This window comes from Mchenga conophoros, linkage group LG9 (genome assembly GCF_057382185.1).
Source record: "Mchenga conophoros isolate Kocher_MC1m ecotype Shallow Benthic linkage group LG9, M_conophoros_male_GT1.1, whole genome shotgun sequence".
Taxonomy (NCBI): domain Eukaryota; kingdom Metazoa; phylum Chordata; class Actinopteri; order Cichliformes; family Cichlidae; genus Mchenga; species Mchenga conophoros.
In genome coordinates this window covers 14,322,104-14,349,207 of record NC_140534.1, presented here as the reverse complement: position 1 = coordinate 14,349,207, position 27,104 = coordinate 14,322,104, and the positions used below count along the sequence as shown (strand labels likewise).

The window sequence follows — 27,104 nt, the reverse complement described above, 5'->3', positions numbered from 1 at the left end:
TACTTTCTTATATCCAGGTTCTTCCTCTTTGCTGCCGTCCTCCTCGCAGCGCAGGTTTGCAGCTGCTGAAACTAAACAGCTCCCTGAAAGGCACAGCCAATCACATTGGCCATATTTGTCACATGACGTAGGACTCCAGTAGAGAACTAATTTAACTCTTTCTGCACCACTCGCTGAATGAGAAGCTGACAGGTCGTTTTTTTCTTTATATCGGGTTTGTTTTTCTTTAGTCGAAGAGATCAAATTATTGGTGGGGACAATTCAATAATCGCTGGATATCGGTGGGGACGCGTCCCTTCCGTCCATGCCAAATCTACGCCCTTGATCCAAAGAAAAAAAGTCAAGATGCTCGTCAAACTTAAAAAAAAAGGTACGTTCTAAATGAAGCTTCAGACGTCACTAATCACGTGACTCTGGCCAAACGAATCAAGCCTCTACACGGTGCTTCTGACGCAGCGTGTTGATTTTTCTGACACACGCACCGGAGCGTTAGCTTCAAGCGGACCATCACTACCTCTCACATCTAAAGGTAAGTGCCAAGGTAACTTTGAACTGAGTTCAGTCAATCTCGAGTTTTTCGAAGTTTTCTGAAGGACGCTTTCTGTTGCTCTCTGTGAGAGGAGACCGTTAAAGGCGGGGCTCTCCAGAGTGTAGCAAAACAGGAAACAGCATCTGTGTGTGTGTAACTGTGCAAACGAATAGTTTAGAAATGTAAGTGAGCCACAAGTAGTGATGGGCAGATGAAGCCTCATGAAGCACTGAAGCTTTTCATCCAATTGGTTCACCCCAACGCGAAGCTTCTTGAAGCTTCATTTGCTCTAGCAGGACACCTACTGGATGTAAAAATATTAGTTGGCATGAATTTGAAGAGTGTGGCATTTTGCACACAGCCTGTAAATGTCAACAACAAAAGGAGTGTGTAAAACATCTATATTGTAGTGATGGCAGTATACTGTGTATATTTATGCTGGCAGTATGGAAAATTATTATTTGGAAATGCCTAAAATGGAAATGATCATATGCTGTGAGGTGAGGTGTGGACAGTGGTTGTGCTTTTGTAACATTGAGGCAAGGACAGTGATTAGTGTTTAGGGGACACATCATTGGTTTTTATTTAAAAACAACAGTTTCTCCACTGTGGCAGGTCATAGGCGATTTCTTTTTCTGGACAATATTTCCCCTGCCTTTGAAAACACTCGCTCACAGGGCACAGATGAGGCAGGGGTACACAGGTATGTCAGTGCTAACTTATATAAGTGAGGGTAGACCTATTTCTGTCTCTCCCAGTATTTAAGGGGGTCTTCCAGCCTTCCAATATTTGGCTCCATCATGTACCGTTGGACCTCAATATTTGCGTCTGCTGTCACATTTTGTGTCTGTGTCTGCCTGACACTCTCATCCAGGCGACGCCGCAAGTTGTTACCTAAACAAAAAGGAGAGTCTTATGAGATACTACCAATTCAATTTTCAATTCAATGTTATGTCTATAGTGCCAAATAACAACAACAGTCGCCTCAAGGCGCATTATATTGTACAGTAGATCATACAATAATAGATACAGTGGAAAACCCAACATTCAGTTTATATAAATGCAACTAAAATGCAATAACAATGGTACTGTGGGAAACAGCCTCAACAGATTGTGACGTTGATGGCTGTGGTGGTGGTGTGGAGGAAGAGGTGGTGGAGGCCCTCATTACAGAAGCACATTCTGCTTTCAGTCTTTTTTCTGCTTCGCTAGCTCTTGCAGGGCTGAGAAACCCAAGTTTTCTGAACCTTGGGTCCAGCAGTGTCGCAAGGAACATAATGCTCATGGTCTGTATTTTATCTAGCTTCTCTCTCAATAGCATCCTAAGCTTCTGAGCCAGGGAAGATCCAATGGATGGTGGTTTTTTCCATTTGTTCATTGAGGCAATGATCCAGCATAGTGAGCAAAGGTATGACCTTTGACCCAGACACCCTTTTTTCCTGAGAGAGCTCAGTGGTTGCATCGTTAAATGGTGCTAGGACAACCAGACACTCTGAAATTATACCAAATTCCTCAGATGACATAGGTGGGATGTCTGTTGTGAGACTTGCCAAAGCAGCGCCTACTGGCTCCCTTTGCTCGAAAAGTCTTTGCAGCATATTGTAAGTGCTGTTCCAGCGGGTTTCCACCTCCTGTAGTAGTTTGTGTTGAGGCTGCCTTAGTTGTTCCTGCACAACTGAAAGCCTCTCCTTACAAAATACAATTTAAAAAAGCATACATTAGATTGTCAAGGGAGCAGAACTATACTGTCGTGGTTCGAATTTTGAGGAAGAGACATACGACTGAAAAGTCCATAGTGGGTCAATAAATTATTTTATTAAAGCACACAGTAGTACAGTGTGGGAAGAGCCGGACTTCGACTTCCCTGCTCGTTGCAGAAAGCTTTATAGTCATTATGACGTCAGAAGAATTCCCATATCTCCTTCTATGTTCAAAACACCCCACTTCCCAGAATTGAACCCAGATGTTTCCACTCATGCTTCCTGGGAACCTAACCAATTGTGTATACAGTGTGTGTATTTTGTGTAATTGTGGGATCAGGCTAAAAAGAGTTCAAATGTCCTTATGTGAACTGCTGCAGCTGAGCCTTCTGGAGGTCCAGCTATTCTGGTGGTTTCTAACTGATCTATTTAAATGTTAATTCAAATGATACATGATAATATTTAATGATAAAGTGATACAAACTAATGAAGTAATGATGAAATAATAGAATAGAATAGAATAGAATTTAACTTTATTGTCATTGCACATGCACAGGTACAGGGCAACGAAATGCAGTTTGCATCCATCCAGAAGTGCTTTAGTGATATAGGTATATTACAATATATATTAGCAATAGTATAGATATTACAGAAATGGGTCTATTATAGTATGTTATAATGTACACGGTATGAAGTATGTTGTGAATATTCTATAACTATAAGTATGTACAGGCTGTAGTGAGTACAAGCTATGTACAGGCTATGAACAGGATATAAATATGAAAAACTATACAGAATATGAAATAAATAACTTTACAGAAATCTGAGATATACAGCTATACAGAAATGGGAACTATGCAAGTTGTAAACAGTTGTAGGATTAAAGATTATTGAATGTACAGAATGATTATTTACACAGAGCTATACAGTAGTGCAGTTAAGATAAGTGAGGGTGTAGATAGTTTCTACAGAGGCTATATAAAGTGCTAGTGGTTGTGAGTGGTGGTTCACTCCATGTTATTATTGTGTGTTTGAGGGTACAGTTGTCCATTGTGTGTGTGTGTATGTTCAGTCCATGAGTTTAACGTGGGTCAGATGTCAGGAGGCAGAGTTCAGGAGTCTGACAGCTGTGGGGAAGAAGCTGTTCCGGTACCTGGTGGTCTTAGTCCGGAGGCTCCTTTGGCGCCTCCCAGAGGGCAGGAGGGTGAAGAGTCCATGTGATGGGTGACTGGGGTCTTTGATGATTTTCCCAGCCCTTTTCAGACACCGCTTCCTGTAGATGTCTTTTATGGCAGGAAGTGGTGCTCCGGCGATGCGCTGGGCAGTTTTCACGACCCTCTGCAACGCCTTCCGGTCCGAGGCAGAGCAGTTCCCATACCAGACTGTTATACAGTTGGTCAGGATGTAGGGCTGAACGATATATCGCATTTGCGATAATATCGCGACATGATCAAGTGCAATTTTCTAACCGCAAAGGCTGCGATTATACTCTGGACATGTCCAAATTCATGGGCTGCATCCTCCTGAGGCCGCATTTGTAGACCGAAGGCTGTCCAAATTACTACCATATCCCAGAATTCATAGCGCGGCCCAGCCAAACTCCAGTTTCCAGCAATGGCGGCCGCTACTAAGTTTTAAAATTATTCATACTAATCTTTCTGGGTCACAAAATAAACTTTTAACATATTTTCAGGCGAGAAAGTAGTTGTGTAAACATCAAATATCTGCTCGGTTTATCAAGATATCCCATATTTGCAAAAGTGCTTCGACGTTTTCAGCGGCGTCTGCTACCCACCAGCTCGACAGCTAGCCGGGAGCTCGAGGGTTACTGATGCGGCCGAGAGCGGCACAACTCCCGGCACATCATTTTCAGATCACCGCGGAGTTTCGCTGCTCGGGTTAAACGTAATATATAAGTCACTTAGACAACCTAAAAATGTTATTGTTGGGCTTTTTTCAGTGTTTTGTTTGTTCGTGAGTAAATCGGTTTGGCTGAGATTAAAGTTATTAGATTAGATAAAATAAAACTTTATTAATCCCCCGGGTGGGTTCCTCCTTGGTTTTCACACAGCTGACTAAACGTCAAACAGAAAACTTATTAAACAGAAGTATGAGACAGTCGAGAATTTACACCAGTGTCTGGTTATATTTTAGATAGCAAGAAGCAGACGGCCGAGTTTATTAAACTCCACCGAGACAGCGGTGACGCTAATCAGAACTAGCCTTCTGATTAGCTAATCAGAAGGCTAGACCGTCCAATTTCACGCCTTTAAATTTTAAAGGCGTGTTTGTGTGTGTGTTTATACAATTGCTATTATGTTTGCACTTTATGTGTAATGTTACTGACTGCAGAGATCAGTAAGATGTGTGTATTTTTTATTTATTAGTTTTATTTATTTAATATTATTTTTTAATTGAATGACTGTCTAGTAGTTCACAGATGTCGAAAAACTGAGTGTGGTAAAGCCACTGATTTTTTTTATGTATATTTCTGCAATCTGCACATTGTACTGACTTTCATTTTAATGTTTACACCAGGGTTCCTTGCCAGCACTTTATGCTCAGATGTTTGTAAGCTAAAAATAAACTATTGTGTATGTTCAAATATACTGTTGTGATTGAAGAAGTTAAATAAAAATGTCAGTCATCAATTCATGCATCACCTCATGTCATCATAACAGAGGTCTGTCTTCCAGGAAAGAACAGTTTAAAATTAATGTAATATAGTATTGGCCATACTATATGATGTATTGCTTGTCTTTGTTTAATAATACAGAAGACAAAGACCTTAAAAAATAATCGCATATCGCATCGCAATCGCAATATTGGGGCAAAAAATCGCAATTAGATTATTTTCCATAATCGTTCAGCCCTATCAGGATGCTCTCGATGGTGCAGCGATAGAAGTTCACCAGGATGTCTGAGGACAGGTGGTTCTTTCTCAGAGTCCTCAAGAAGAAGAGGCGCTGGTGAGCCTTCTTGTCCAGCTTGGAGCAGTTGGTCGTCCAGGTGAGATCCTCGGAGATGTGGACTCCCAGGAACTTGAAGCTGCTCACACGCTCCACAGCCGTCCCCTTAATGTGGATGGGTGGATGTGGGTCAGCATTCCTCCTGTAGTCCACGATGAGCTCCTTGGTCTTCTCGGTGTTAAGCAGCAGGTTGTTTGTGTCGCACCACTCAGCCAGACCATCCACCTCCTCCCTGTAGGCGGCCTCATCGTTGTCACTGATGAGGCCAATCACCGTGGTGTCATCTGCAAACTTAATGATGGTGTTGGAACCATCAGCAGGTCTGCAGTCGTGGGTGAAGAGGGAGTAGAGGAAAGGGCTCATCACACAGCCTTGTGGTACACCGGTGTTCATTGTGATGGTAGATGAGCAGTGGTTATCCAGCCGGACATGTTGGGGGCGGTTGGTCAGGAAGTCCAGTAACCATTTGCAGATGAGGGAACTGATGCCCAGGTCTGTCAGTTTCCTGATGAGTTGTGAGGGGTGGATTGTATTGAATGCTGAACTGAAGTCTATAAACAGCATTCTGGCGTAGGTGTTGTTGTTGTCCAGGTGTGAGAGGACAGAGTGCAGTGCGATGGAGACTGCATCCTCTGTGCTCCTGTTCTGGCGGTATGCGAATTGGTGGGGGTCCAGGGTGGGGGGGAGACAGGATTTGAAGTGTGCTAGGACCAGCTGCTCTAAGCACTTAGTGATGATGGGGGTGAGTGCTACTGGGCGGTAGTCATTGAGGCAAGATGGGTTGGAGTTTTTGGGTATCGGGACGATGGAGGTGGATTTGAAGCAGGCCGGTACCACAGCGTGGGCCAAGGACAGATTGAATATGTCTGTGAGCACTCCTGCAAGCTCCCCAGAACACGCTCTGAGAACACGCCCGGGGATGCCATCAGGACCTGCAGCCTTGTGGACATTGATCCTGCTCAGCACCGCTCCTACATCGGTGGGGGAGAGAGTCAGAGGTTGGTGGTCTGGCGTAGAGATGGACCGATCCGATATTACGTATCGGTATCGGTCCGATACTGACCTAAATTACTGGATCGGATATCGGCGAGAAATAAAAAATGTAATCCGATCCATTAAATATCAAAAAAGCACCTCACAAAACTTGCGACATGGCGTAACTCGTCTCATAACCGTAGCACGTCGGAGCAGTGTGGTCACGTGATACAGCGGCTGTGTGTATTTGTAGTCTCGCTACCAAACCAGCATTTCATCTCCGAGGAAGTTATCCCAGAGAGAAGTAAAGCAAGTGTGTAAGTTCCTCTCTGAATGTTTGTAAAGCATTCCCACGTTAAGCTTAACAACTGATATATGGAGCAAGTGCCTCTCTCTCTCTCCTGCCGCTACTTCATGAAACTGCTTAACGATCAGCTGATCGGCTTTTCTGTCGCGACTCCGTCTCTCTTGTTTGTTTTTGGCCCACTTTGCACCAGAAAGAGGAAACCAGCGGCTGAACAACAGCAGCACGTTTAAGCTTGATAAGCTGTTGTTAGAATTCATTTAATATTACTTTCTACACCAGGATCTTTTTCTACGCAGCTGACGGCTGGTAACTGTGCAGGGGCGGATCTAGCAAAGTTTAGCCAGGGGGCCGATAGGGCATTAACAGGGAAAAGGGGGCACAAAGACATACTTTTCTTTCTTATTCTCATTTAAAATGTCTAGCTTTTAATAAATAATTATCTGAATCTTACACCCAAAGTTTTAATCTGATGTAAAATGTATAGAAGTCCATTACTGTATATAGTAACTGTTAAGTCTAATATACCCTAGTAAGCTATAGTACTTTTTCCTTTGGGAAAGTACCATCTGTGCAGTCTGCAATTCTGTTGAAGAAAGATGTTGAATCTATTTAATTATTCTTGAAAAAATAATTGATTTCTGTGCATTTTTTTTTTTCACACTGCATCAAATTAAAGTTGATTACATCGATTAAGCATCACAAAGTGGAGGGTGGTTCCCTATTTTTTTATTTTTTTTTGCTGGTAGTTTGCAACCCTATTAGTTAGGTTGCTTAATATTTCTGCTAAGTACTCTTTAAAATACCAGAATAGGAAGGATGGAGCAGGTTTAAGTTTATTAGATTGATCAGTGTTGCTGAACTATGAAATATTTTGGGCGCAGTGTACTTTTTACACACAGGTATAACAGAATAGCTTTAGTGCTGTTGTTTATTTAAACTTGACTATGAACTTATACAAAATGCAGCAAGATATTAAAAAACAGTTTTGTTGATTAAAAAACACTATATCGGATTCATATCGGTATCGGCAGATATCCAAATTCATGATATCGGTATCGGTATCGGACATAAAAAAGTGGTATCGTGCCATCTCTAGTCTGGCGTCATGTCTGCTTTGGTTGTGGTTGTGGGGTTCCCTCGCTCAAAACGAGCATAAAAGTTGTTGAGCTCGTTGAGGAAGGAGCCATCAGAGGATGCGGGGGAGGGTTTGGTGGTCCTGTGCAATGACAGTGCATGTAAATGATATCACAGTGAGATTTAAAATAAGATGTTTTTCTCGACAATACACATAAGTAGCATTAAAGAAACTGTAATTAAGCCACTTAAGAACTTACCTTTGCAGAGGTACTGCTCCTGAAATATCCCATGATCTTCCTGGACTTGGCTCGGATGTCAGAGAGCTCAGGGGTCTGGTCAAGGGCCTTCTTCACCACTAAGTTCAGGGTGTGAGCTATGCATATGGCATGTTTAAGTCTTAGCTCCCTTGCACAAGCCCCCATATTGGCAGCCCCATCTGTTACTAGGCATGTGACTTTGTCAGTAATTGCCCATTCTGCCATGAGTGAGCCTTTCACCTGTGCAATGTTTTCTGCAGTGTGTGCATTAGGAAAATATTACACTCCTAAAACAACGGTGTTTAATGTGCTGGACTCATCAACAAAATGGCAGGTGACTGCAAGATAGGCCTCTGTGTTGATGGAGGTCCACATATCTGATGTCAGACTCACAGCTGCTGCCTTCTCAGCGCTGGCCTTAGCTTTCTCCTTCATCTCCTGGTACCTGGCCTCCACCATGACTTTCAGGGCCTAAAGGAAAGTAAAAACATTTTGTTCTAAAGTACGACGTGGCTGTGAAGCAGTGTGTAGTGTAGCTACACACTGAGGCTTTGAGCCTCAGTCCTGCCTGTTCACATTTTACTCTGTAGAAACGAAATCTTCACTGCTTTTATGACCTTTTTAGTGGGGAGAACATAGCTAGGATTTAATGACTTAACAAATCTTTTGAATCCTTTGTCCTCCACAATGCTAAATGGCTGGGAGTCCTCAATCACCATGCTGACCAGGTCTTCATCTATTTGAGATTGTTCTCCTGAGGAAAGACAATAAAGATAAAGCACAAATATAAATATCACACACATCACTTATTGCATTGTATGATATTGTTATATCATTTAGTAACATTACTGCATCCTATATTATCATTGCATTTGATGGCTCACCTGGTCTTGCTCCACGATCGGTGTTCCCCTTATTCTCATGCAAAGCTCTGTAGTGCCTAAGCATGGATGAGGTGTTGTTGTTATATCCCAGCTCCCTGGCACATAGCAAACACTTCACCTTGTACAAAAGTCAAGACAGCTCAACATAAATTGTATTGCACCATCAGTATCATGAAAATACATCTTCTGTAGAAATTTACATACCTTGTTGGGAGGAATAAGATCAAAATGTTCCCACACAGGGGAGGACATCCTCCTCTTCTTAGCTGGCTCCATTCTCTCCTGACTTTCTCTCCTCACTCTCCTAAACCTCCAAACTGTCTCCAAACTCTCACTAACCGCAACTCTCCATCAAACACCCACATTTTGAATGAAGTCTGAGGGGTTTATATCGCTGTCATATCTCGCGGCAAAGTTCGAACCACTTCATGAACCAGTCACGTGGTACAGCCGGGCAGCGAGGCTTCGGACGTCATCATTTTTAGCTCCTCCCATAAACGAAGCAAGCCTCGATGCGCGCTTCGCGGAAACGCCCCCTCCATTACTCGACACACGCTTCGAAGCCTCGATACAGAACGTCACATCACTAGCCACAAGTATAGAAAGGTCAAGTTCCGTGAGTTGTTTTTCTCACCACTGATCAACACTACACATACTTGCATCACACACAGGGCTGGACTGGGACAAAAAATTGACCCGGGCATTTTGACTAGAGACCGGCCCACCAAAAATGTGACGTCATTCAGGGGTAAAACTGCAAAGGATTCTGGGAACTTGTGGCAAGAGGTACTAGCGCATGCAGGCTTTCAATTGAACTCAGTTACACAGCGATAAAAAGAAACACAAAAATGGCAAGAAGCTGTTGTATTATTAACTGCAATAGCCGGTGTTGTGCCAAAAACTGATTGCTCGTATTTGAATTGCTATAAGTAACTTGTTGAGCTATAATATGTGAAACATGTCAAATGCATCCCTCATGGATGACATAAAATCTTCTCTCCATCTCCATCTCTCTCTGCTGCTCTTCTGTCTCCTCTGTCACAGACTTCTCCACTTTTGATGATAAATCAGCCTGGTGCAACATGTAAGGATTGGCACAATTTGTTAAGATTTTGAGGAGTTTGAGAAACTAACCTTAAGCATAAAATAAAATTTACTATCAGTAACTTCATAGCACCCGCCCAGCAGTATATAAACTCCGTCATGCTAGCTAGTACGCAGTACCAGTTCTTCTAAGCAACTGTAAAAAGTCAGCACAACGAAAACAAACTACAACTAAACTTGGTTTATATCTGACACAGATAGACAGCAGGTCATAACTTCTTACCTGAAGTTCAGTTCCTCTGCCACTATGACCGGCGGCCGCCTCGGGTCTCTCCTCCTCTTGCCTCCCCTTTCCCTTATCCAGTGTTGGGGAGTAACGGAATACATGTACCGCCGTTACGTATTTAAAATACAAAATATGAGTAACTGTATTCCGTTACAGTTACCGTTTAAAAAGGTGGTATTCAGAATACAGTTACTTTGTTGAAATAAATGGATTACACTGCGGTACTTTCCTGTTTCATTTTGTCGCGGGTCAGGACTGTTTGGGTTTTGTTTGACAGCTACGTTCTGTTGTTCCAGGGGGCAGGGTTACGGTTGCCATGGTTACAGGGCAACTCTCTCTCTCTCTTTCTGTGACTGTGTGTTTCCTGGGTGAGAGAGCGCCTTTTCGTTGTTGTTGTGCTAAGCTAACAGGCAGAATGCTACAAGCATAGCTCTAAAGAATGTAGCATCATGGGCAGTGTAGTCCGTGTTGCAGGGAGAATGGACTGCCATACACGTTATGGGTCTGTGAGCTCGAGTAGGGAGAAAAAGGGGAGTGGAAAGGTAGGAGTTGTCGTCGAGGAAAAACGGGAGCTGGAAGCATGTAAATATAATAATAACCACTTCAGCCAAGAAGAGTGCCTGACGAGCCCAGTTGTAAGTAAGCTATTAAGACTCAACTGTACACAGTGTTCGTGTTTTCCTCCGAAAACAACAAGTTCCGTTGGAGCAGTCTTTCAATGCCTCTCTCTGTCTCTCGCAAGAAAAGTTGAGCCACACAACAAAGTAAAGCTATTTTTCGGCTACGAGCCGACAGGGACCCCGCCGTATTAGTCAGAGGTCCCTTTACTACAGTTCGGAGTCGCGGACCTTCAGTAATAAATCACACAACAATAGTACATTCACGTTGTTGTAAAAAGCATGATAATATATTAAGTAATCCAAAGTATTCAGAATACGTTACTGTCATTGAGTAACGTAACGGAATACGTTACAGAATACATTTTGGGGCATGTATTCTGTATTCTGTAATGGAATACATTTTAAAAGTAACCTTCCCAACACTGCCCTTATCCACCTGCTGGCCTCCACCACTTGCTGATGTTGCTAAATCTGTGAAAGCTATGCCATAGCTACCGCCAAACATTTCAGTTATTTTTACACATTTGGCAGCGTCTGCCTGAAGGCCTTGTTTCTTTTTGGCCCTAATTTTTTCTGCACCTCCTTTCATTTTTTTGTTCTCCATTTCTTTAGTTCATCTATAAGATTGCTAAACAAGGCCTCCCCCTTGTTTAGCAATGCATCCGACCTCCTCGGCTGTAATTGGTCCAGCCCAGAGTCGATCATGACCAATTGGCCAATCCAACACCTTTCATTATTTATACCCTTCCAAAAAAAAAAAAAATCGATCGGCCCATAAAAACAAAAACTCGCCAGCAGCCCACCGGGCAAATTCCCGGTATAACCGATGGCCAGTCCAGCTATGATCACACGCGCGCTCTCAAGCATCAGTATTGTACAATTCTGGGCATCACGTGATTTGAGGGTGTTCCCATATAACACGTGTGTATGTGTATATTGGTGTGTCAGCCCACTGGGCATTTGATTCTAATAACAGGCCTCAGTCTCTCCTGCTATACTGCTAAATTTTGTATCGGTGCTCAAACCTTTTGTGTTTGTTTCCAATAAGTTGCCCACCTCGGGAAGCAAAAATGTGTTCTTTTACTTGTCAGGTGAACATATGAGACACTGACTCTTCAGTGCAGTGTGGAGCCTAACAAAGATCTGCTTTGTGTCCCAGCTGATCAGCAGGAGGAGAAGAGTCTGACGGAGCAGCAGAGGAACATTTTCAGCTACTTGGACTCAGCTCAGCCACTACAGAGAAAACAATGAGCTCAACACAGAAGGTGACAGACATCAATGTATTTTCACTTAAACAAACAGCTGTTTTTTTTCTGTGTATTGAAGTTATATAAAAATTTAACAGTGGAAATGCAAATTCCTTGCTGACAGTTTAACCAAAAGGCATTTCCAGTGGAAATTGGCCGACATTTGCTCCGAGGAATTTGCATTTACACTGTTAATATTTTTGGTCATATCGCCCTGCTCTACTTTAGTGTGTTACTGTTTAGGATTAAATTGGTTTGATGTTTGCTGCCTTTTTCTTAATGTAAAAAAATCCTCAGGTTACAATCAGACATTTTTCTTCACTGAACCTGTTTAGTCTAAACTCAGACCCCGCTGTCTCCAGGACTTATTCCCGTGAAAGAAAAACAAGGCAACAGCGATCGATTTACTTGCAAGTGAGGCCTCGTCGGTATCTCAGAAAGGCACTTCAAATGTCATTAGCCCCCCCCCCCCCCCCGGACCTCGAGAAGCTGGGGAGGGGGACAAATAAATTCCTTTCACCACAGAGTTAAAACAATGTAGAGATGGTAGCATAAAAATGACAACATTTAACAATTCACTTTAACAGAACCAAGCTGGTCATTTTACCAGCTCAGCTCTAATTCATATGACCAATAATATATGGTATAAACATCTAGATGATGGGAAAGTGATATTCTTGGATAAATTTAGATCTTTTGATTGATAAACTAAAATGTTATTGATTTTCATCAGCTGCTCTGTGCTTGATGAAAGGTTGCCTCACTTCTCTATTCAGTTATCACAAACGATCTGCAATATGTCTTGGCTTAATCTTGGGTATGCCAAAGATTCCACCATGTTTTATTCAGCCAGTGACAATTCTGAACTGATCAGCGTGTCACAACAAAATTTGCTGAATGTGTTTGACTGGATAAGTAAAAACAACATGATTTTAAATGTATCTAAATCCAAATCTATGTTAATTAGAAGCAGATTAGTCAACAGCCCACAACTGAGTCTTTCCATAGCCAGTGTTAGAACACGTCACCCAGATTAAACTACTCGGCGTTACCATAAATCACCACCTTTCATGGTCTCAGCACATCGACTCTGTTTTTAAGAAAATAGGACAAGGCATAGCTATGGCTATGAAATGCTCTTTCTGTATCACTTCTTCAATTATGAAAGATGTCATTAATGTACTAGTAATGTCTCATCTGGAGTTGCACCTTAGAACACACATGCATCAACACTACAATGAACGGGTGGAGGGAGGTTTGGAGTCTTCTCTCACCCCCATTCTCTGCGGCCTGCTGGAGCAGGGGGGCTAGGAGGAGTTGGCCGTCCGACTGCGGTCTGGGGTGTGGGGCCTCCCTGCTGCTGCGGAGTCGGGGCGGTCTGCCTCTCCCTACCGCAGGGAAAAGGGTAACACCACCTGGGTCTGGGTGCAGTTCCCCCCCTCCAGGGGCAAGGGTATCTAGACCCGGTTCGTAGAGTACGCTTGGGGAGTGTGATCGTGTATACAGCGTCTCTTTATGTCTGTCTCCACGTTGGTTGAGTGTGGAGTAAGTGCATATGAGAGCATGAGAGTGGGAATGGATGTTTGTATCTGTGTGTGCCTGTATGTCTGTGTCTATATGTCAGGTTGGGTATCAGACGCCACCTCTCTGGGGACATCTCAGGCCCTCCAAGGTTTGGAGGCCTATCTCCACCCACCACCACTTCCCCTGCCAGTGGCGGACTCCCTCAGGTGTCGGTGTGTTGGTGGTTCTTTGTGTCTGGGGGTGGGCGTCCGGGTACACACCGGCTCACTCCTTGGCGGCCGCTTATCGGGGCCTGGAGCCTGGGGCTCGCTCGGGCCACTTCGGAGGTGGGGTGCCCCCGGCCTCTCGGCCTGGGGCTCGGTCACTCAGGCACAGCTGGCTGCCGGCGGAGCTCACAGGCGCGTCACTGCAACTCCCCCTGGCTTCTGCTCCGCGGCTGCTGAGTGAGCCCTCATCTGGGACTCTCCTCAGCTCTTACTGGGACAGTGGCGCGGCTGCCCCTCTGTTGGTCTTCCTTGGTCTCTTGTGTTCTGGGGGCCTCTGGATGTCTGGAGTTTTGATCTCCTCCATACCTGCTTCATACCCTGGAGGACGGGGCTGTGGCCCCCCCACACTCCCTAGCAGATCGTTACATGGAGAAACCTTTGGAATGCAAGCATGCTGATCCACACAGGTATGCACACAGGTGTACACATGGGTATTCACAGACGCGGACTACAGCTTTCTTGGCTGCTGCCTCAAAGCACACTGTGCGCTGTCTATCTTGCGTGCTGCACAATATCATTTATTATTTAGTAACTATTGATATCTACTGCTAGCTAGTTTATTGTGATGGTGCTTTTTTTTAAATTTATTATGTTGCACTTTGTTGTTTGCTTTCTCTTGTTTTTTTTCTCCATACAGGTGACCCAGGAGTTTTTTTTTTTTTTTTGTTTTTGTTTTTTTTTTCTTCCCCCCCTTCTCACCGTCTCTTCTCCCCTCTGTTTTTCTTTCTTTCCCTCCCTCTCTTTCTTTCATTCTTTCTCCCTGTCCTATCCCCCAGTCATGTCTGTCCCGTTTGTAGCAACTGAAAATAAAATAAATTCATAATTATAATAAAGGTCAATCAAATGGACCAATATGATGATCCACTTGGTAAAATAAATCCGCTTGGCATCTTTCTTGGCCTTAAGACAACAATTCTGATGGCTATAGATCCAAACGGGACACAAAAAAAAATAAATTATGAAAGATGTCATTAATGCACTAGTAATGTCTCATCTGGAGTATTGGTCAATCATTTGGTCAGCAGCTAATAAGACAGATCTTAACAGACTTCAGTTAGTCCAGAATAAGGCATCCAGATTAGATGTTCATACTATACTAATTAAAAATGGACCGATCCTCGCCTCACAAAACGCGCTACTTGGCGTAACCCAGCTTTGCTTATCAGAGAAGTATGTGTCACTCGATAGAGCGGCTGTTGTCTGCAAGACCTGTTGGCGAACTGGTGGAGCATTTGGAGCCTCACTACATGCTTCCAAACCGCAGCATTTTTAATCTTAATCTCTTCCATACTGAGGCGAAAAGGAAGCAATTTGTCCCGTACTTCAGCTAGAATGGGGGAAAAAAAGACTCTGGAGTTAGTCTGTGTCCTTAAGCTGCAGCTGCCTCTTCTTCTCTCATGTTTTCTAAGTAGCTGACAGCTGGTAACTGTGCAGGGGCGGCTCTAGCAAAGCTTTGCCAGGGGGCAGGTATGGCATTAACAAGTAAAGGGAGGCACAAAAAATACTTTTCTTTGTTATTTCATTTAAAGGACTAACTTTTAATAAATAATTATCTGAATCTTACAACCAAAGTGGTCATCTGATTAAATGTATAGAAATCCATTACCGTATATGGTAACTATTAAGTCTAATTTACACCCTGGTAAGCTATAGTCCTTTTTCCTTTGGGAAGGTACCATCTGTGGAGTCTGCAATTCTGTTGAAGAAAGATGGTGAATCTATTTACTGTAATTGTCGGGCTACTAGCCACTACTTTTTGCACAAGCTTTGAACCCTGCGGCTTTTAGTCAGGTGCGACTTTTCTAAGGATTGTCCATGATTTTTGTGATATCGTAAGATGATTTGTTTTGTTTCTTCTGCTGTTCTACAGCACTACGTTGCCTGGCGGAAGGATCGGGGTTCAAGAGTGGTATATTGGTCACATGTCCATCCGCCAGGCAACGTAGTGCCGTAAGAAGTAGCGCGAAAAACAAACTTCAAAGTAGCGCTACGCCTTCATTGGGAGGCGTGGATGATGAGCGGCGATAAACTTGCGAAAAGCAAGTTATGCCCAACTCCACCAGTGGATTCTGACAGCGTGGAAAAGTGTGAAAACATCCATGATCACCAACGGATTTCGAAGGGCTGGACTGCTGCATGATGGAGAGGAGGACACCGCCACGGCCCTTCAGAGGGTGTTCGACACTGACAACGAGGATTTGTTTGGTTTTGAAAGTGACAACGAATGAGAGAAGCGGAGAGGTGATGACGAAGCCATCATGAACCTGTTCGTTTCTGACACTGGAGAAGAGGACTTTGGTGGTTTTAGTGCGCAGGAAGAAGAGAAAGATGGTGAATGACTGACTTTTCTTCTTGTTAAAGCTAGAGCTGGGCGATATAAGATTTTTTCATATCACGATATGTTTTTTTTTCATTTCAGGCAATAATGATATATATCACGATATAAGCCAAATAACTATATTTGTAAGATTTAAATGTGCCGTTGCTCACAAGTAAAATGTGAAATAATCAGCAGCTTGTTTTTATTTAAATATTTATTTCCCATAATAAGTTCAACAGGGTAGATGTACTTAAGGAACATGAGACTTTTTCAGATAAATAAAGGCAAATATTGCAAACTACACAAAAGGCAGCCACTAAAGCGTTTAAGTTTCAAAATAGAACAAACGAAACAGACTAAATTGTCAATTCCACTTAGAAACAAAATATTAATTCTAAAAATAAATCTTAGTTTGTTTTACAGATGAACAGACAAAAATGACTAACCTTTGTCAATATCAAATAAACTGAGAACTAAAAGGAAATTCTCAATCTCTCCTTGTTGTATAGCTTAGCTTTTCAAACAGTTTTAACAGTTACTTTAGTCTGACAAAGCCGAATGAGAAATTAGCGCTTCCAGTCAGAGACTGAGGCTACGTCCACACGTACACGGGTATTTTTGAAAACGGAGATTTTCCGTTTTCGTTTTAAAAAATAATCCCGTCCACACATAAAGGCAGAAATGAAGGAAAACGCTGCTATGAACATGCCAAAGCAGCAGGTGGAGCTAGATTCCTAACCGTGCAGAAATGTTGGCCAATCAGAAGTGTAGAAGCCTCGGTGGGAAAAAGTAAACAAAGCTGGGGCATAGAAGCAGAACCGAGTCGTATGTGTGGACGGACAGTAACTGTGTGTATATGTAAGCATTCAAACACTGCAGAGAGTAGAATTAACAGTAACAGTATTGTAGAAATTCATTTCACCGAAACAATAACGTGGCGCACAGTGTGACGCATGCACCAGTTTATTGTATTTCCAGACTTGCTTTCGGCACAATTTACAGTGCACGCTACTCTGTTTTTTGTCAGACTTGAAATAGCCGAAATACCTTAACACTACGGAACTTCTATGGCTCTTCCGTTCGACAATCTCTCCGGCATTGGAACCATCATCTGTTTTCTCCTCGGTAACCTTCGGTCACGCTCGGTTGAGTTTTTCTAGTCGGCACACTCATTTCCTCCATTACCCGCTGGCTCCATTACCCGCTGGCTGCTTCCCAAACAAACACACGTGCGGCTTGGCACTTGTGCTGTATGTAACAAGTCACGCGACGTGACGCTGCGGCTGTGATTGGTTCGACTCTGCGCTACTTAATTTGGATTGGCTGACTTTTTTTTTTTTTTTTTTTAAGAGGACAAGAACGGCGAGGTCTATCGCGATAGTTTAATTTCTCTATCGAGTAAAAGTTATATCACGATACATATCATTATCGTTCTATCGCCCAGCTCTAGTTAAAGCCGTGTCACTGCACCTGAGCCTAAAAGGTAGGCCGAATCAATGTTTCTGGTGTGCTGTAGGTTATTGTTATGTACTACATTTGTTACTTGTTTATGAAGCACAGCACATGTTTCGTACTTGTAATTACCGCTACTTGTACATATACCTAAAAAGTTATGCAAATATGTACCATAACTTGTTTTTCAAAATATTAATAAAAGGGGTGTGATGAAAGATTTTTAATTTTGTGAATTATGTTTAGTAGTAATTTGCACCAGAGGTACACTTCAACTGTGAGAGACAGAATGTGAAAAAAAAAATCCATGAATTCACATGGTAGGATTTGTAAAGAATTTATTCGTAAATCAGGGTGGATAATAAGTATTTGGTCAATAACAAAAATACAACTCAATACTTTGTAACATAACCTTTGTTGGCAATAACAGAGGTCAAACGTTTACTATAGGTCTTTACCAGGTTTGCACACACAGTTGCTGGTATTTTGGCCCATTCCTCCATGCAGATCTTCTCGAGAGCAGTGATGTTTTGGGGCTGTCGCCGAGCAACACGGACTTTCAACTCCCGCCACAGATTTTCTATGGGGTTGAGGTCTGGAGACTGGCTAGGCCACTCCAGGACTTTCAAATGCTTCTTACGGAGCCACTCCTTTGTTTCCCAGGCGGTGTGTTTTGGATCATTGTCATGTTGGAAGACCCAGCCTCATTTCATCTTCAAAGTTCTCACTGATGGAAGGAGGTTGTGGCTCAAAATCTCACGATACATGGCCCCATTCATTCTGTCCTTAACACGGATCAGTCGTCCTGTCCCCTTGGCAGAAAAACAGCCCCATAGCATGATGTTTCCACCCCCATGCTTCACAGTAGGTATGGTGTTCTTGGGATGCAACTCAGTATTCTTCGTCCTCCAAACATGACGAGTTGAGTTTATACCAAAAAGTTCTACTTTGGTTTCATCTGACCACATGACATTCTCCCAATCCTCTGCTGTATCATCCATGTGCTCTCTGGCAAACTTCAGATGGGCCTGGACATGCACTGGCTTCAGCAGCGGAACACGTCTGGCACTGCGGGATTTGATTCCCTGCCCGTTGTAGTGTGTTACTGATGGTGACCTTTCTTACTTTGGTCCCAGCTCTCTGCAGGTCATTCACCAGGTCCCCCCGTGTGGTTCTGGGATCTTTGCTCACCGTTCTCATGATCATTTTGACCCCACGGGATGAGATCTTGCGTGGAGCCCCAGATCGTGGGAGATTATCAGTGGTCTTGTATGTCTTCCATTTCCTGATGATTGCTCCCACAGTTGATTTTTTTCACACCAAACTGCTTGTCTATTGTAGATTCACTCTTCCCAGTCTGGTGCAGGTCTACAATACTTTTCCTGGTGTCCTTCGAAAGCTCTTTGGTCTTGGCCATGGCGGAGTTTGGAGTCTGACTGTTTGAGGCTGTGGACAGGTGTCTTTTATACAAATGATGAGTTCAAACAGGTGCCATTCATACAGGTAACGAGTGGGGGACAGAAAAGCGTCTTACAGAAGACGTTACAGGTCTGTGAGAGCCAGAGATTTTCCATGTTTGAGGTGACCAAATACTTATTTTCCACCCTGATTTACGAATAAATTCTTTACAAATCCTACCATGTGAATTCATGGATTTTTTTTTTTTTTTTTTTACATTCTGTCTCTCACAGTTGAAGTGTACCTCTGGTGCAAATTACTGACCTCTGTCATCATTTTAAGTGGGGGAACTTGCACAATCGGTGGCTGACTAAATACTTTTTTGCCCCACTGTATGTGCGAAACAGGATTTTCCCCTGATTCTAGCTTGTGCGGCTAATATTCAGGTGCGCATTGTAGTCCGGGAAATGTGGTAATTATTGTGGAAACATAATTGATTATTTCTGTGCATTTGATGTACACGTGCATTAAATTAAAGTTGATTATGTCGATTAAGCATCATGAGGGCGGGGGTGGTTCTGGGAGATTTTTGCTGGGAGTTGGCAACTCTATTAGTTAGGTTGTTTAATATTTCTGATAAGTACTCTTTATAATACTAGAATAGGAAGGATGGTGCAGGTTTAAGTTTATTAGATTGATGTGTGTTGCTGAACTATAAAATATTTGAATAGAATAGAATTCAACTTTATTGTCATTGCACATGTCACAGGTACAGGGCAACGAAATGCAGTTTGCTTCCATCCAGAAGTGCTTTAGCCATGATATAGATATATTAGCAATAATATAGATATGTAAGTATATTACAGAAATGGGTCTATTATGGTATGTTATAATGTACACGGTATGAAGTATGTTATGAATATGCTATAACTATAAGTATGTACAGGCTGTAGTGAGTACAAGCTATGAACAGGATATAAATAGGAAAAACTATACAGAAATATGAGATGTACAGCTATACAGAAATGGGAAATATGCAAGTTATAAACAGTTGTTGAATTAAAAATTATCGTATTTTACAGAATGATTATTTATACAGTGGTGCAGTTAAGATAAGTGAGATATGTGGATAATTTCTACAGAGGCTGTATAAAGTGCAAGTGGTTGTGAGTGGTGGTTCAGTCAATGTTATTATTGTGTGTTTGAGGGTACAGTTGTCCATTGTGTAGGTGGTTGTGGGTGTGTGTATGTTCAGTCCGTGAGTTTAACGTGGGTCAGATGTCAGGAGGCAGAGTTCAGGAGTCTGACAGCTGTGGGGAAGAAGCTGTTCCGGTTCCTGGTGGTCTTAGTCCGGAGGCTCCTGTAGCGCCTCCCAGAGGGCAGGAGGGTGAAGAGTCAATGTGATGGGTGACTGGGGTCTTTGATGATTTTCCCAGCCCTTTTCAGACACCGCTTCCTGTAGATGTCTTTTATGGCAGGAAGTGGTGCTCGGGCGATGCGCTGGGCAGTTTTCACAACTCTCTGCAACGCCTTCCGGTCCGAGGCAGAGCAGTTCCCGTACCAGACTGTTATACAGTTGGTCAGGATGCTCTCGATGGTGCAGCGATAGAAGTTCACCAGGATGTCTGAGGACAGGTGGTTCTTCCTTGGAGTCCTCAAGAAGAAGAGGTGCTGGTGAGCCTTCTTGACCAGCTTGGAGCAGTTGGTCGTCCAGATGAGATCCTCGGAGATGTGGACTCCCAGGAACTTGAAGCTGCTCACACGCTCCACAGCCGTCCCCTTAATGTAGATGGGTGGATGTGGGTCAGCATTGCTCCTGTAGTCCACGATGAGCTCCTTGGTCTTCTCGGTGTTAAGCAGCAGGTTGTTTGTGTCGCACCACTCAGCCAGACCATCCACCTCCTCCCTGTAGGCGGCCTCATCGTTGTCACTGATGAGGCCAATCACCGTGGTGTCATCTGCAAACTTAATGATGGCGTTAGAACCATCGGCAGGTCTGCAGTTGTGGGTGAAGAGGGAGTAGAGGAAAGGGCTCATTTGGTATAACGGAATAGCTTTAGTGTCTTGTTTTTAAAACTTGAGTATGAACTTATACCAGTGGTTCTTAACCTTGTTGGAGGTACCGAACCCCACCAGTTTCATATGCGCATTCACCGAACCCCTCTTTAGTGAAAAATTTTTTTTTTTTTCAAATTCAAGACATAGATATGTTTTTTTACTGGTGCACAAAATGAGCCGTACATGAACATCACCTTGTTCAAAGAACAAAACCAACACAATGCATGAACTTACAACAAATTACATACCTGCAAATCAGTGTGACTTCTGCTGTTGCCTTTGAGAGACCAGTTCAGATATGCGTGGCTTCACCTTGGCAAGTGCCAGTCTCATGTCATTTTCACTGAAAAGTCTGTTCCTTTTCTTCGTTTTTATGTCCAGCATCGTCGAAAAGGATTGCTTGCAAAGATATGTTGTAACAAATGGCATAAAAAAATCCACGGCTTTCTTAGCAATAACTGGATACTCGTCCATTTGTCGACACCAAAACGTTGAGAGTGTTGTTGTTCTGAAGAGTTGCTGTTGAACCTGGCTCTGCTGAATTTCAATGAATTCGTCAAGGTATTCATCATTGACATCTGCTGTCTCAACAGCAAACGTGAACGGCTGTCTCACCCATGCTGGATATGACTCTCTTGTAGGGAAATATCTGTCGAGAGACTTTGCAAGCTCATCTAAGTGCGTTGCAATTGTTTGCTTCAGTTCCGTGGATACAGAAACATCTCCGATTCCAGACACATCTTCGACCTTACTTACACAGTTGTCCAGAAGGGGGAAGTTTGCAAAGTTGTTGTTCTCTGTTCGTCGTTTCCATAACGTTAGCTTTTTTTGAAAAGCCTTCAGGTGTTCTTCCGCTTCTATGATATTGACTCCACCACCCTGCATCTGCTGATTGAGATGATTGAGAGCTGCGAATATATCAGCCATGTACGCTAAAATGAGAATGAACTCAGGATTTTTGAAGCAATCTGCATGACAGTGTTGGTGCTCTTGCAAAAACAGGGCTAATTCCACACGCATGGCAAAAACACGATTCAGCACCTGTCCCCGGGATAACCACCGAACATTAGAATGGTACAGAAGTACCTCGAATTCAGAGCCCATTTCTTTACACAGCTCACTGAAGATGCGGTGCCTCAGAGCACTATTTCGCACATAGTTCACACATTCCACCACTGTTTTTAATACTTCTGCCATTTTTGGAGGCAAGGTTTTTGTTGCCAATGCATGCCTGTGGAAAATACAATGAGTCACAATGATGTGTGGTGCATCGGCTTTTACTAGCGCACCAAAACCAGAGTTTCTTCCCAGCATGACGGGAGCTCCGTCTGTACAAACTGCAGAAACCATGTCCCATGAAAGATTGTTGTCTCCGAAGAAGTCATCCACAAGCTTCTTCACATCGGCTGCCTTAGTTGTTGTTGTAAGAGGCTTACAAAATAAAAAATCTTCTTTTATCATGTCATCTTTCACATAGCGCACAAAAAAAGTAAGCTGGCTTAGATTAGCAACGTCTGTGCTCTCATCGAGCTGAAGGCTGAATTTTGCCGGGCTTGAAATCAGATCGGCGACTACTTGAGCCAAGATGTCTTTACTCATGTCTTCTATTCTGTCGCTGACGGTGTCATTTGAAAGAGGAATTTGTGATAATTTACCTTCGGCCGCTGTTCCGAGTATCAGATTTGCCATCTGGTTTCACGAGTGTTTCACCAATGGTGTGTGGCTTGCCCTGCTTTGCGATCAGGTAAGCAACTTCGTACGATGCTGTGAGGATCGGTTTGTTAACGGGTACAAATCCAAGAGCAGGCAGAGTGGGCCTTTCATCGAATCTGGCTCTCTTCACCTTGAATTCAGCAAGTGTTGTGTTCTTGTATTCCCCGTCTCCATGCAGCTTCAAGAAGTGTTCCTTTAGTTTTGCCGGTGCGAGACTAGAGTTGCTCAACTTGGCGTTGCAAATCATGCAGATAGGACGCTCACTCCCATCACGTTCCGTGATACATGTAAATCCATATTGTACATATTCGTCCAACCACTTTCTTTTTTTGCCCGACATAGTTAGTATGGATTAAAATGTTAAAAAAAAAATCACGCGAAGTACTACCACGACATTCACATGTTGACTACTGCGCGCGCTACATTCCCCGCACCCCTGATTGGCCAAGCAGTGTAGCATGATCGTCTGCAGCCAGTGATGGCCAGAAGGGGGCGTGTCATCACAAATTTACACGATAATTCGGGCGTGGCTGGACCTCTGCGACCTCCGCAGTGGAGGCTCTGCCGAACCCCTGAGACCGACTCACCAAACCCCTAGGGTTCGATCGAACCCAGGTTAAGAACCACTGACTTATACAAAATGCAGCAAGATATTTATTTAAAAAACTGTTTTATTGATTACAAAAAACGCTATCGGATTCGTATCGGCAGATATCCATATGATATCGGTATTGGACATTAAAAAGTGGCATCGTGCCATCTCTAATACGAATATCGATAAAATGCATTATCAGCTTTCTTGGCTTCCTGTACAGGCTAAAATATTCTATGGCTTACTTGTAGTTATAAAGAACGCAATTCTGTTAAACACGCCACATTTATTTTTGCTCAGCTGCAGTATCCAGATGAAATACATAATGATATTATACGATTTTCAACAAACTGCAATTTAGTAAATCCTCGAGTTAAAAGTAACTTTTTGTAAAACTGTTATATTTAGAGCAACTTTCAGGTGGAATAAATTGCCTTATAAAATTAGAGAATTAGCAACTATTCAAAACTTCAATGAACATTTAAAAGCCGATTTACAGAACTTTTAGTTGTTGTAAATATTGTAAGAGATTTGTTTTTGAAATTTCTGTAATGTGCCTCAATGTTATTGATAATATTATTATTATTATTATTGATTGCTTATATTTTAATTGTGAAACCTCACTGTGGATGTAAGAGCCAAATTATGTGGATATCTTGATTCCACTTTATTGTATAATATTTTATGTGATTGTATTTGATGGAAGACGAGCAACATCTGTTGTGGAAGCTAATGGGGTTCTTTTTGAATAAACAAACATAGGATTTATTATCACTGAATAATTGTGTGTGTGTGTGTGTGTGTGTGTGTGTGTGTGTGTGTGTGTGTACACAATCAGGAGGGATGGGCTTGATTTTAGTGTTTAAACAATCATGAATTATTTTTAACAGCAGGTTGGATGTAATGTGTTAGAACTACCAGCAGGTGGGGATAAGAGACCTTTAAGGTGTTTGGTGCCACACTCCACCTTCAGGTTTAAAACTAGTGTTAATGGAGGGAGTTTGAAGGTTGAGTTTGTTCCACGACTGCATTTCACTCACTGCCTCTGTTTGTATCTCTGTCACTGCAGGACCAACATGGAGCGAGAAGTCAGCGCTCTCAGGAGGCCGACAAACCTCACAGAAGAAAGAGAGAGAAAAAACACACCTGTGACGAGTGTGGGATGGAGTTTATTTCCAAGTGTCATCTAAAACAGCATCAGGTCATCCACACTGGAGAGAGACCGTTCAGCTGTGACTTGTGTGGAAAGTCTTTTTCCAGGAAGCGTTCCCTAAAAAGACACCAACTCATCCACAGTGGAGTTAAAGCGTACAGCTGTGATCAGTGTGGCAGAGCTTTTAATCGCAGTAGCAACTTACAGAGTCATCTAGTTACCCACTCTGGAATTAAGGCATACAGCTGTGACATCTGTGGAAAAACTTTCAGCCAGAGAGGGCACCGAAATATACACCTACGCATTCACACCAGACATGATGTGTACTGCTGTGAACAGTGTGGCAAAGAGTTTATAACAGACACACAGTTAAAACAACACATGTTTAGCCACACTGAGCAGAGACCTTATAAATGTGACTTGTGTGAGAAGACTTTTAAAGCTCCACATTACCTGAGAAAACACCAACAGATCCACACCAGAAAGAGACTCTACAAGTGCAGTTACTGTGAGGTATGTATTTATATTGTTATCTTGTCATTTTAGCCTGACTGTTTGGAACATCTCTGCTCATTAAACTGTGTTAGCATGTTAGCAATTCTACTGCATGGAAAAGCAGCTCTGAGTGATTATTCAGATTTTCATGTCAGTTATGATTTTAGTATTACTGTAGTATTATGGTGGTAGTATTGTAGTTATTGCAGCCCAGTAAACTGTGTTAACTGAAACAGTAAAATGTAATTGGACGTCTGCAGAGATGCTCTTTATTTCAGGCGACGTTCAGGATAAAAGTGTTGAAGGACTGACTTACACTGTCTTTGTGTCTGTGTTTAGAAGCAGAGCGACACAGATGGATCCAGTTCTCAACCCTGTCATCACTGTGGTGGTGGGAAAGACTTTCGTTGTGACCTCTGTGGAAAAACTTTCAGTCACCAACACACCCTTAAAACACATCAACGTAGACACACTGGAGACAAACTGAAATACTGCAAAGAATGTGGGAGAAGCTTCCCCACATCAACTGAGTTAAAACAACATGAACTGATTCACAGTGGGGTTAAAAAGCACCTCTGTGATCAGTGTGGGTCATCCTTCACCACTGCAAGTAAGCTTAAAACACACAAACGAGTCCACACAGGAGAGAAACCACACAAGTGCAGACACTGTGACAAAAGCTTCTCAGATTCATGTAGTCGTAACAAGCATGAACGTACACACATGGAAGGAAACTACAGCTGTGACCAGTGTGACAAGAGCTTCAGGAATCTCAGTTCATACTCCGAACACAAACGATCCCACGTTACTAATAAACTGTTTCACTGTTACCAATGTGCCAAAACATTCACCTCATTGTCTGCTCTGTGCAAACATCAGCGTGATCACTCAGGGCTGAAATCACTCCCATCACTGGATCACAGTGAATCTGAAGAGACAGAAAGATCCTCTGGTTTCTGTGTCAGACTCAAAAAGCTTGAGATCAGGCTCCACAGAGTTCAGATAGAATCATTTAAACTTGTGTTGAACTGAACTGGTTGCTGGGCTGAACTTCTACATAATACAGATTTACATGGGATCTTATTTTCTGTTGTTTTACTGAGTCAGTTTTGTCCTTTTTTCTCTGTCCTGCTTTTGCTCGTCTGTAAATAATTGAAACTCAGTCAAATATTTCATTGTTCTCCAGCAAAACGTTTTGGAAACTCATGTTTAACCTTTAAAACTCTGACATGTTTTAGCACACAAGGCTTCATCGGGGAGTTCACTCATGATTGGACCATGAGAATAAAGGTTTTTAGTTCTTTCAAAGAGAGTCTTGGAGGTGTTTGATGTTTCTGTTTTTTCTGAAACCACCTGAAAGAAAAACCATTTTTCTTGCTTTATGTAGTGTGGAAGTTTTTAATGTTTCTTCATCTGTGATGTTCTTGAATGTGTTGACATGAAGATGGTACAAATAAACTGTCCTTTTAGCTTTAGCTCCTAATTTATTCATTATTTATGGATGTAGCACAGCAGCAGTTTCTTGATTAACACATGGAGGGCTCGGGATCTGATGGTAAATAATGTTTTGTGTCCTTGTACACATCATACAGCTCAGCTGTTCCACAGATGTCAGGTTTACACAGTGGGATGGTTTGTAAGAACGCAGCTCTCCTGTGGATAAATCCTTACTCTTAGCCTCAGGACCTCACACAGTCCCAGCAGATTCGGTCAGAAGATTTATCCCTTTTTCATTTCTATATGATTCTTCTTGCTTCTAAACAAAGATGATTATGATGATGAGTCATTTATGAAAAAAGAAGCAAAAAACAATATTGTTTTATGAGGATTTTTATGGCAGATTTTGTGCATCAACATTTTTGTAAATGAAAATGTTGAAAGGATGCAAAGGAGGAGGAGGGCACAAGAACTCAGCACGTGATACTGACTGGAAGCAACACAGCTGCTGTTGACAAAGCAGCAGAGTCAGATATGAATGTGTATTGAATTCATCGTGTAAATATACCAGATTTATCCACATTCGTCAGTTTTCACCCTTTTTTTTACTTTCAGTAAGTTTACTTTTAGTTTATTTTTACTTTCTGAAGACGCGGGAGAATCTGTTTCATCATGATTGAGCATTTCATTAATGTTACACCCCAATGTTTTCATTTGAACCCCAAGTGTCATTGTCTTTGAAAAAGCACAGAGTATAATGCATCTATTTTGCAAAAATAAATAATTACATAAGTGTTTCAA

The 27,104-nt window shown here is 42.5% G+C and overlaps 2 protein-coding genes and 1 pseudogene across 3 annotated transcripts in view; 1 reads left to right on the top strand and 2 right to left on the bottom strand.

Annotated features, from left to right (window-relative positions):
- The window catches only part of LOC146567009 (uncharacterized), a 435,082-nt gene that overhangs the window by 340,060 nt on the left and 67,918 nt on the right, over positions 1–27,104 (bottom strand). The window lies entirely within an intron of this gene.
- Positions 175–27,104, top strand: LOC146567013 (uncharacterized). 2 transcript variants are annotated; one of them, XM_085286609.1, is made up of 4 exons: positions 175–529; positions 11,808–11,913; positions 24,288–24,884; positions 25,206–27,104. In XM_085286609.1, exons 2-4 carry the CDS (start codon positions 11,896–11,898, stop codon positions 25,896–25,898), a joined length of 1,308 nt encoding a protein of 435 aa, XP_085142735.1. In that variant the 5' UTR covers positions 175–529; positions 11,808–11,895; the 3' UTR covers positions 25,899–27,104. The 2 variants fall into 2 exon arrangements, with proteins under 2 accessions (XP_085142735.1, XP_085142736.1); XM_085286610.1 differs by lacking the exons at positions 175–529; positions 11,808–11,913 and adding an exon at positions 14,007–16,016.
- On the bottom strand, positions 1,269–9,110 carry LOC146567014 (E3 SUMO-protein ligase ZBED1-like; annotated as a pseudogene).